We start from the raw sequence: 10,466 nt of genomic DNA, 5'->3' as shown, positions 1-10,466 counted from the left end.
TAAATACATAGTGACTTTCAGCAAGGAAAGCTTAATATGTGTGGCAGTAAAGAGAAAAGAGGCTATCTTGTTTTAGTAGGTAAAGGCAAGACACAGTTAAGACAAGCTACACATAGAAGCAGAATACTTTGTATTTCCATAGCAACTGAGTGTAAACTATGGTTTGTACTCTGGCAACTGGAAGAGCGGATTATAGCTCCACTCTGAGATGAATTAGCTATAAAAAAACAAAATAGTGACTGATAGAATTTAAGTCTGAAAGTTTTATTCCATATTGCTTTCTAGCCCAATTTTGTTGCCCGAGAACTGTAATGCTGATTTGATACTTAAATGTTTTAACCTATCCTTGCTCTTACACTGATGTGTTTCAGCCTGTCCTCATAGATCCATTTCACACATATCTGCTTGTGATCACCACAGTAAGACCTTCTGCTTTCCCTCACTTCTTTTTCCTGCAGATCAAGATTGGCCTTTCCACAAGTATGTGGATGGTGTGGCTCCAAGTGCAAGGCTTGATATAAACAGCCATTCCCAACTAGATATATAAATTTAGCACATAGGAAACAAGCAGCAGCGAAGTCTGAAGTTTTCCTATGAAGATCACCAGAGCGAAGTAGAGACCTTCTTTGTTTCACTGATGTCAACAGCTTCACATATCACAAGTACTTTAGGGAGAATGTCCAAGAACAGCACTCCATAGTTGAGACCATTGGGATGGGATTTGTCTAGGTCCTCAGCAGACGCTGTGCCAATTTAAACATTGTTAATTTATTATGAGCAGCAGTGATACAAGTAGATGTATTATTCATGAGAAAATCAAAGGCCCAAGGAAGAGGACCACATATGATTACTTGTTTCAGGTCTCTTTGCAGAGATGATTACATCATAAGAGAACTGTGCCAACCAAGACACTCTACAAACTGGTCCAGAGCCAGACTACAGAGCAACCAGATTTATGCTTAAAGACAGACACTACAAGTTCAAGTAATTATTGTATATTTAGACCAGGAGATGTACTTACCAGAAGACCATTTATAATGCCACATTTATGCTCAGTTGACAGATCCTTTGTATAAGGCCAGACAGGTGAATGCAAGTTAGTGGGTTTTATGAAAGAATCCTTTGCTGTCTTTGTACACACTCAGTTGCTACTCAAAACACAGCATACATTAAAGCCTTCTTGAACTTGGCCACTGCAGTAACACTACAAAACTACAATAGTAACTACCATCTAACCTCACTCAGGCTCTGGGCTTACAGAAAAGTCAGTGCTCAGGAACGTACAGTGAATTTACAATGAATATACAATGCATAACTCCAGTATTACTTCCTAAATCTAGGTCATTACAAAGAATGAATTGAACGCTATTAAGATGAGCACTGAAACCAGCAGGCAATGGAAAGGAGAAATAGAGAGGGAGTGAGGAAGAATCAGAAGAGCCAGAAAGGAAGGTTAAGCTCTTACAGGTGGAATGAATAAAAAGAAGACATGTGAGTAATTGCAGTGATAGCCTCTAAACATGCAACTTCTACAGACAGAATAGTTCAGACCTGGCCTTAAGACTGATTGTGTTGATTCAACTATAAAATCTATAAATTGACACAAGGAAGCTGTAAGGCCCACATAACTTGGTTCAACTTGATACCACCACATCAATTTAAATAAAGCAATCTAAACAGCAATTACTACCTGGGACCATGTTCCATTACCAGCGTTTCAAAAAACATGCCACTTCCTAACAGCAGATTAAAATGCTCTGTGGAGCAAAGACCAAAGCTTGGACCCTCCTTCTGCAGACACACACCCTGCCTGAGTCACGTGTATATGATGAACACTACATAACTGAAATTAAGCAAGAAAGTAGATGATGCCCTACAGCCAGCCTCACGTGGCCTAGGTAGTGTTTCACATAGATGGATGCTCATTGTCAGATTATCTCCATTAAAAGAGCAGAAGCTGCTACCTGTAATGGAGCAATCCCTACTTTGCGTCTGGTAAGACTCAGTTCCTAAAGAAGTTTTAAGGGTGTGAATCCCAAGCAGAACTAGACATTTACACTCTGATCCTCTCAGCTGGAGGACAAATGCTTCTGTCCTCACCTTTCATGTGTGCCAGCTTAGGTAGTTCTCCAGCTCACACCAATTACCATTCTAAGGCACTGGCTGTTTCTTTAAAACAAGCAGCAAGTGTAGTTCCTGAATTCCAAGATGACAGTGTTGCTTCCAGGAGCAAGTGTTGTAATGCTGAGTATCATAAAATGTTTGTGCTGCCATTTATAAATCTAGCCATAGATACTAGGCCATGAACAAATTAAGAGTGTCAAACAATGCCAAAAGACAAACACCTTGGATAATTAATCCCCCGGTAAACATTTACATCAAATTCAGTGTTGAAAAGAATACAAATCTGCCCAGTACAAACCAAACCTATGCTGTAGCCAAAGGCTACTTCCAAGCCTGTGAGAAGTCTGCCAAACAAGGCAGGACATTTGTTCATAATGAACAAATTAAGTATAAAGCAGATATTTTAATATCATTCAGCTCTCAAATACTTGACAAGCTAGGTTTTAAAAAGGTACAGACTGGACTTCCCATAGTTAAAATAAACAAAAACACTAATCTTGAGTTTCTAAATATATTGTTTATTTATAGTTAAATGTTAACATCTGAACAGAAATCTGCAAGCATGCAGGGATGATCTTTCAGTGATGTTTCTGTTTAAACTGAAGTCCACAGTAGCCACATGTTCCGGTCTTTGTATCTTTGTCCTGCAAAAATACAACAGCTGCTAGTTTCACTTTATAAAACTTGTAGAAATTACAGATTTGCTCTTATTTACTATCACTACTGTCAGTAGGAGGATAATAAGACATTTATTCTTCACTGATTCTCTAACCATGATAGAAACATTCAATATTCAGAACTACTAAGGTTCGCAAAGACTGAGAGAGGGGTTTGTTTGGGGTTTTTTTGTTCCTCTTTTTTTCCTTGAACTTGAAAGATTCAAAGTAAACTGCATATTCCTAAGAATATTGCAAATGTATCCTCTGTCTACATAGTGGCATTTAAATAATCAGAGTGTCCCAAAACACAGCAAGTAGGCTATTTTTTGCTCTCAAGGCACTGCTCGTTCATATTACTTCAGTTAATTTATTTTTTCAAAAAAATTATTGTCCTATCAAACAAAATGAAATTAAAAAAAAAAATTCTGTTACTTCAAATGGAAACCCTCTAACTCTCCCAAGTAGAAATCTTAATTTTATATTAGGCACCAAATAAAATGTGCATCTTGTGTGGTTACTCCTTTCACTTTGTTAAACTAACATGCCAAAAAGTAGATGATCTTACAAACCAGAATTTACAGGCAAAACACACTATATGCAGAATAAAGACATTACCAAATTTATGTACACTTTAGGATGTCCCAAAGCTCCACCACCACCATCGCATGATATCACTCTGCTTTCAACTTCACTCACAGGCTGCTCTGCTATCAAATCAATCGCAAAATTCTTGTTCACCTGTGGGAGAAAAAGGAAGTTTCAGATACCCTCCCCATTCTTAGGGTGTGCTATAAGCCAGATGAGTGAACTAAGTATGTTAAACTCAGCAAAAGTAATCCCCTTCCCCGGATACACAGGCCACGTCACTGCTCAGGTTTACAACATGACCTCAGCAGAGAGGTGAGCAGGAACAAGCAGCCAAGAACAGAAGATATTTCATTGACAGGGCCTCTGTATTGTGCTTTAGCAACAGCCTGATAAAAACTGCAAAAGACTCGCTGCTGATAAACTCAAAAATAATGGCAGGACAAGTAAGGTCTGGAGTCAGATAAAACAACTGCTGGTAATTCAGAGCCTCTCAGCACGCGCCTTATTCTATCACTGCACAGGAATCTCAGGATAACAAGAACACGGTGCATAACCACAGTCAGAAAGTCAAACTGCTCAGCATTAGAAAAAAGAAAAACCTCTAAACATCACTATGCCACTCCGTAAATCTATCTTATATACAATTCCCGAATACACACATCACTGACAGGTAGGGCTTTTTCCTAGAGCACATGTACGTGGCCTGGCAAACATACCCACCTCCGGACAGGCCTGTGACACATCAACTTGCACCTCAGCAGGACCTACAGCACCCAGCCATGGTGCTTTCCTCCCTCATCCACACCAGACTCTTCCAACCCGCTCCGAGCGCACAAGCATCCCTACCCCTCAGCTGAACATGCTCCAGGAAAGGCCAGGTTTTTCAAAGATGATGTTATACACACAAGATTATAAAATAACATGCACCAAAGAGGGTGCTATCTACTGCTCTGTATAACATTCATAAATATCTTCATTTCAATACCAGCATGTGATCCTTAGGGAAAAATATTAGATAGGGATTCATTTAATGGACGCTTAGCTAAGAATTACAACAGTACTTTTATACAGTCCTAGTATACAACCACCTAGGTTCTTTTGCCAAACTCCTAATTAAGTCTCACCAAAATCTGTGGGTTTGGTACAGCACTGGAAAAGTCAGTTTTGCCAACAACAGAATTTTCTTTACCAGTCTCACCTCTCTGCCTGGCAAGATCACAAAGCAGATCCTCCTGGAAACTATGTTAAGGCACACGGAAAACAACAAGGTGACTGGCGACAGCCAACATGGCTTCACTGAGGGCAAATCATGCCTGATAAATTTGGTGGCCTTCTATGATGGGGTTACAGCATTGGTGGATAAGGGACAAACAACTGATGTAATCTACCTGGACTTGTCCAAAGTGTTTGACACTGTCCCACATGACATCCTTCTCCCTAAACTGCAGAGACAAGGATGTCACAGATGAAGCACTCAGTGGATAAGGTACTGGCTGGATGGCTGCACTCGAAGAGTTGTAGTCAACAGCTCAGTGTCCAAATGGAGACTGGTCACGAGTGGCATTGCTCAGGGGTCAGTATTTGGACTGGGCCTGTTCAACATCTTCATCAGTGACACAGACAGTGGGATAGAGTGCACCCTCAGCAAGTTTGCCAATGACACCAAGCTGTGTGGTGCCATCAACACACTGGAAGGGAGGGATGCCATCCAGAGGGATCTTGACAGGCTGGAGAGGTGGGCCCGTGCCAACCTTGAAGTTCAACCAGGCCAAGTGCAAGGTCCTGCACCTGGGTTGGGTCCTGAGCAGGGATCTGCACCTGGGTCGGGTTCCGAACACAAAACTAGGCTGGGCAAAGAATGAATTGTCAGTAGCCCTGAGGAGAAGGACTTAGGTGTGCTGGTGCATGAAAAGCTCAACATGAGCTAACAATGAGCACCTGCATCCCAGAAGGCCAGCCACATTCTAGGCTGCTCAAATGCCTACAACTCCCACAGCCTACATGTAAGCACTTACCAGCTGTACGGCAAGTCTTGAATTTTCCAAATTTACCAAAAGTAGGGATGTACACAGAAGCTCCTATAAGCTGTCTTAAAAGAAGACTTTTCACCCTACTGAAAAAAAAACCACTGAAACCCAAGACAGTCTAGTTTTAGTGGGTCTTTTTTGTTTGGTTGGGTTTGGTTATGATTTTGGGGTTTGGTTGGTTGGTTTGGTTTTTTTTTTTTAATAATAACAACCAAGTTGAGGACATCAATATCAGGTATAAAAAACCCCCAAACCACTCTCTCTCCCATGAGTAAAAGTAGAATGAGTTACCTCCTTTTGTCGTCCAACAAATCTAACTCTTCTATAATCCTTGTCTTCATAAACCTAAAGTATAAAATAAACTTGATCTTATTTAAAAAGCAGTAACCATGAACAAAGAACACAAGGAACACTGTCAAGACTACATAGTTTAAATTATTTCCTCAGTTTCAAGTATCGCCATACAAGTATATACTGCACAGAAAAAGTAATTTCCGTTTCTCTCACACAAGAAGACAAATTTCAGGTTGGAAAGTAGAAAAGGGGGGAGGGGGGTTGAGGCCAGTAAACAGAAGCCTTAGCTCTGACCACAGAGGGAAACATAAGATTTATTACTTATAATCCTGTTCCTTGATCCCACACTGCCATCTGGAAGGTGAACTAAACTAGGAAATTCAAATTTCATACTTACTTATGTTCAAGTGGAGTAGCCACAGTGAAAAACCTTCCCACCTTAACCAGCCGTGCCTCTCTCACATCTCCACATGATGCTACAGGAGCCTCCCTAATCCTCACGCTCAATTTTTACATTAAAGAACAGGTAAAATGGGGGTACGAAGCCCTGACACAGGGGTACCTCCTACCTGTCAACTCTTCAGCCGTGTCAAACGCTGACCACATGCAGGCCACAGCGCTTGGTCGCGGCTGATGACCCTGCTCCTGATTAACAGTCTGGCTTCTGAAACCGCGCGGATGTATCAGCCAAGAGCATTCAGGTCCACAGCGGCGTGCGGCTCGCACCCCCGGCAGCATTTTCCCGCAGGCGCCGGCACGGCGACCCGGACGCGGCCGCCCTCCGCGGGCAACAGAGGGGCAGCTCTGACCCCCCCCGGTCGCCCTCCTCCCGCCGCGGCCCTGCGCGCTCACCTGCCCCGTGTGCGTCACCAGCTCGCCGGTCTCGGAGGCCCGCACGCCATAGGACCGAACGGAAACGGCAGCGGCAGCCGCCACCGGGCGGGACAGCAGCGGCCGGCTCAGCGGCAGCAGGCGGCGAAAGGTCGCGCCGGGCGCCGCCATCTTGAGCCGGACACGTGACTCCGGGGCGGGCGCAGGCGCAGCTGTTGCCCCGCCTCTCGCTGGCCCCCCGGCTGCGGCATGTGCGCATGCGCGGGGCCCGCTGAGGGGGTGAGCGGTACGCCGCCATCTAAAGAGGGGAGCAGCGGCGGTACCGGTCAGTGCACGGTGCTTTCTGTTGGGGCTGGGGGCGGTCGGCGGCGTGGAAGCGGCGGTGGAAGGGACAGATAGAGGAGGGAAGCGGGGCGGGTGTCCTCACCGGTGCGCTGTCCCCGCAGGGCGCGGAGCATGTTGTCCCTCCTGGCCAGGGCCGCCGCCGGGCCTCTTGGCCCGCTGGGCCGCTCGCCCTTCTCTTCCTTGGCCCCGTGGTGGCGGGCGGCGGCGCTGGCCGCCCCGGTGAGCCGGGCCCCGCCTGCGTGGTGCGGAGCGGCCGCCCCCCGCTCCCTGCTGGCTGTCCCGCCGCCGGCCGGGCTGCTGCCGCTGCTGCTGGCCGGGCTGAAGACGAAAACCTCGCTGAAGAGGCGCTGCAAGGACTGCTTCATCGTCCGGCGGCGGGGCCGGCTGTACGTCTGCTGCAAGACCAACCCCCGGCACAAGCAGCGGAAGCTGTAGCCCGGCGGCCGGGTGCCTCTCCCGGCGGGGAGCGCCGCTGCGGGGACCCGGAGGGGAGAGAAATTAAGGCGGTGTCATGCCCCGAGTCCTGTTTTCTACATCCCTGCCTCTTGTCTGGCTGGCCCGTGAGTTCTGAGAGCTGACTGCCGGGGACACAAATCGCCAAGTGGTGTAGGTGACTATGTTTCATCTTAACGCTAAGGCAGAGCGAGTGAAGTTCTTGACGGCCCTTGCTGTAACTTCAGACCATGGATGCTGAGAACTGAAATGGGAAGCCGCAACTTTCAGGACCTCTTGTCATCTGAACCGTGAAGCCTTACTTAAATTCACCTTACTTTTAAGTTAGTAGGGGCAAAGCTGAATCATCGGACTCTGGGATGTGTTTGTGTTTAATTAAAGCAAAATGAAAATAAATGCTGCTGATTGTGCATTATTACAATATACAATGAATCTTAAAACAACCCTTTGATGTTGAAAGCTGTGACAACAGAACCAATAGTTTCAAACTCAGGTGGGCTCTTAAATGGCAAATAATATTAACTATGTTACATTGAAAGATCATGTTCTAGCTTTTGGCTTGGCTCAGAGGTGAGGTAAAAATTTCTTTTAACTATTGAGTTGCAGCAGACATAATCCCATGTAGCTTCAGTAGTGCCAGTATAAATAACCTTTGCTGCTTATCTTTATGGATTTTGAGGGGAGATAGTGGTATTTTAATTAGTGTAAAGTAATCAACACTTTTAGTGTCTAAGATGGTCTTTTAATGATACATTGACCATTCATAGTGTATTCCGAAGCGTTCTTAGTGTCCTCTTCCTTCGGAGAAGTCCTCTCTAATGTTTCTGGTGTACCTGCTAGTCTACAGTTTCCTGAACCTTAACCCAAATAAAAAGGCAATACCTAGGAATCATTGCCTTTGGTGGAGTTTGTAAACCATTTTGTGTAGGTGTCTGCAGTAAAGAAGATAAAAATAATAATTTCAGATTCCAACCAATTTGCCTTAAATTTCTGCAAAGGTTTTGACTCAGTAGCATAAATCCGTGAGCTTTAAAACGATCCATTTTTTATTTTTTTGTACAGCTTTTCCTGTGTCCCTTGAAACAACTCTTTCCTAATAGAGATGTGGGCAGAATGACTGGGAACAGTAATGCCTCGGAGGTCACATAGCCAAGCGTACTGTTGAATACAAACTCTAATAGACTGCTACACATGGATTACAGTTAGCCAGCCAAAATTGCTACAATCCCAAAGGTGTTCCTCATGCTTCTGAATATTGCTATGCTTAAGGCAGGAGTATTCAGTCCTCCTGTGAACTGCAAGTTCTCAACACAAGGTACCAAACTAAGCTTCTGGGCAACTATCAGGTTACTGCTGCAGGTTTGCCAGAGTACTGTGAGAGTGTGTCCCCACTTAGAAGAGGTAAAATTCATTAAGCGCTGTGTTTGAGGTTGCTGTAACATTGGATAGTGTGATGACTTGAAGAACTTTTCTGCCCAGTTACAATCCTACAACTTTAAAATTGCAGTAACTTTTATAATTGCATCTTTTTTTTTACTAGATGCTTGGTGGACAGGGAGAAGCTAAGCCTGAAAAGCTGTGGCTAGGCAACCCAGAGGCAATAGTTATGGAATGGTTCCCATACATTGGGCAGTTTGTCTTTTCACTCATCTGTCTGATCACTGAAAATGTGAGTTTGGAGAGAGAGGAGCAGGTTAGTTAATGTACACATCCATCTTAGGGGTACATCAAACTAGCTCATGGCAATGAAGGGGAAGAGATATGGCTAGCTTCACCTAATTAAAGAGAGACGGACTGATTCAAAACATAAAAGCCTCCTCGAAACCAAAGAGCCTTGAAGTAGCAGAAAAATTGCTGTACTTCAAAAGGTTTGGTTGAAATTCAGGCAAGCACAAGTAAAAACAACTACTTTCTAAATACCTGTATCTTGTGCATGGAAATAAAACATAAGCAGAGAAATTTATTGGGCAAGTTTTATACCTTCAACACGCTTTGCCAGTTAAGCAGTCTAAGGAGCTGAAGATTTTAAAAGCTCCAATTCTCCAATTGCAGTTAATGGTACATGTTTCTAGGTGTGTGCTGTGTGTTTTGTTCCAGCAGAAGAAAAGGTTTGTATGCTGTGAACCCTGTGATACCTTGTGAGCGTAGCTACCTCTGAGATAAATAGTATAGGTATGTCCAGAAAACCCAGTGATTTCCAGGCCCAGCTACTTTTCTGGAGGATGGTGAGGAGTATGCAAGGACCGAGCTGTGCATTGAATGAGTTGGCCATCAGATGAATTAAGAGTCTGCAGGGTGGTTTGTTTTTTTTTTTCAGGAAAGATAATTGGCAGCTGGTCTTACTAACTCCCAAACAGTTCACCCAGCCCCTTGGTTCTGTCAGCAAAAAAGAGCAGCTCTCTGGTACAAGACAAACTGTGCTGCTGGGTCGCTGGGAGGCTCAAACCAGGCCTCGCTTGCAAAGAGCAACATGAGATGGTGCAGAGAGAGACCTGTGAGTAGGAGTTACCGGGGCTAGCAGCAGCAGTCTATCTTTGGCCAGACTCTTTGAATGCAGTAATGTGTGGGACTCGGGGACAGATTTACTTATGCCAGGCTGGTGTCCATTAAATATGGTCTACGCTCAGCAACAGGCAGTGAAATTTAGAGACAGGATTACTGTACAGCAGAGGGGGACACAAATTACTGTGTTTTCATCTCCTCCTTTAGCCTAAGTCTTAAGTTTGTCTATAATACTGCCTCAGCAGCCTATTTCAGCAACTTATAATTAGGAAAAATTGTTTCACAGCTAAAGCCATGTGAAGTAATTTCAATTCAAATGTTTAATATGACTGTAAATTGTTCATGTGCTGTCATCTAAACAGTCAGTTTGTGATACCTAGGGTAGAGTGTTTGAAATAATGGAGCATTCACGGCCATCACTGGAACAGCATATTTGGTCGTGCTAATAGATTTTGGAAAGAGGATTATAGGATTAGAAACTAGAAGGCTCTGAATTGGAATTGTACTCTGCTATTGACTTGCTGTATAATCTTGGAAGAGTGATTTTGCCTTTGTCTCAGTTTCTCCATCTGTTAGGCAGGAGTACTGAATCTTACACTTTTAAGTACCTTTTTTTTTTAGTTGATGTCCACAAACTTTTACA

The 10,466-nt window shown here is 44.1% G+C and overlaps 2 protein-coding genes across 3 annotated transcripts; one reads left to right on the top strand and one right to left on the bottom strand.

Annotated features, from left to right (window-relative positions):
- Nucleotides 1–2,621: 2,621 nt before the first annotated feature.
- Nucleotides 2,622–6,728, bottom strand: NDUFS6 (NADH:ubiquinone oxidoreductase subunit S6). Of its 2 annotated transcripts, XM_086740475.1 has the most exons (4): nt 6,545–6,721; nt 5,690–5,743; nt 3,399–3,521; nt 2,622–2,768 (listed from the first exon to the last, which is right to left on the bottom strand). In XM_086740475.1, the coding sequence occupies exons 1-4, from the start codon at nt 6,692–6,694 to the stop codon at nt 2,703–2,705; spliced, it is 393 nt and encodes a 130-aa protein (XP_086596601.1). In that variant the 5' UTR covers nt 6,695–6,721; the 3' UTR covers nt 2,622–2,702. The 2 variants fall into 2 exon arrangements, with proteins under 2 accessions (XP_086596601.1, XP_086596602.1); XM_086740476.1 differs by lacking the exon at nt 5,690–5,743 and having other exon boundaries at nt 6,545–6,728.
- Nucleotides 6,729–6,773: 45 nt separating this feature from the next.
- Nucleotides 6,774–7,717, top strand: MRPL36 (mitochondrial ribosomal protein L36). The gene is made up of 2 exons (XM_086740477.1): nt 6,774–6,848; nt 6,970–7,717. Exon 2 carries the CDS (start codon nt 6,980–6,982, stop codon nt 7,301–7,303), a length of 324 nt encoding a protein of 107 aa, XP_086596603.1. The 5' UTR covers nt 6,774–6,848; nt 6,970–6,979; the 3' UTR covers nt 7,304–7,717.
- Nucleotides 7,718–10,466: the final 2,749 nt, after the last annotated feature.

This window comes from Chlamydotis macqueenii, chromosome 2 (assembly GCF_036417535.1).
Source record: "Chlamydotis macqueenii isolate bChlMac1 chromosome 2, bChlMac1.mat, whole genome shotgun sequence".
Lineage (NCBI taxonomy): Eukaryota > Metazoa > Chordata > Aves > Otidiformes > Otididae > Chlamydotis > Chlamydotis macqueenii.
Note: the sequence above shows the minus strand (reverse complement) of the source record. Positions and strands in the feature narration are given on the sequence as shown.

Bases quoted from the DNA above. Each gene is read 5' to 3' on its own strand.
- MRPL36 (XM_086740477.1), top strand. From the start codon at position 6,980: ATGTTGTCCCTCCTGGCCAGGGCCGCCGCCGGGCCTCTTGGCCCGCTG.
- NDUFS6 (XM_086740475.1), bottom strand. From the start codon at position 6,694: ATGGCGGCGCCCGGCGCGACCTTTCGCCGCCTGCTGCCGCTGAGCCGG. The intron at 3,522-5,689 runs GTAACTCATTCT...TTTCTCCCACAG, and splicing joins TTGTTGGACGACAAAAGGAG to GTGAACAAGAATTTTGCGAT. The intron at 2,769-3,398 runs GTAATGTCTTTA...GTATTTTTGCAG, and splicing joins CTAAAGTGTACATAAATTTG to GACAAAGATACAAAGACCGG.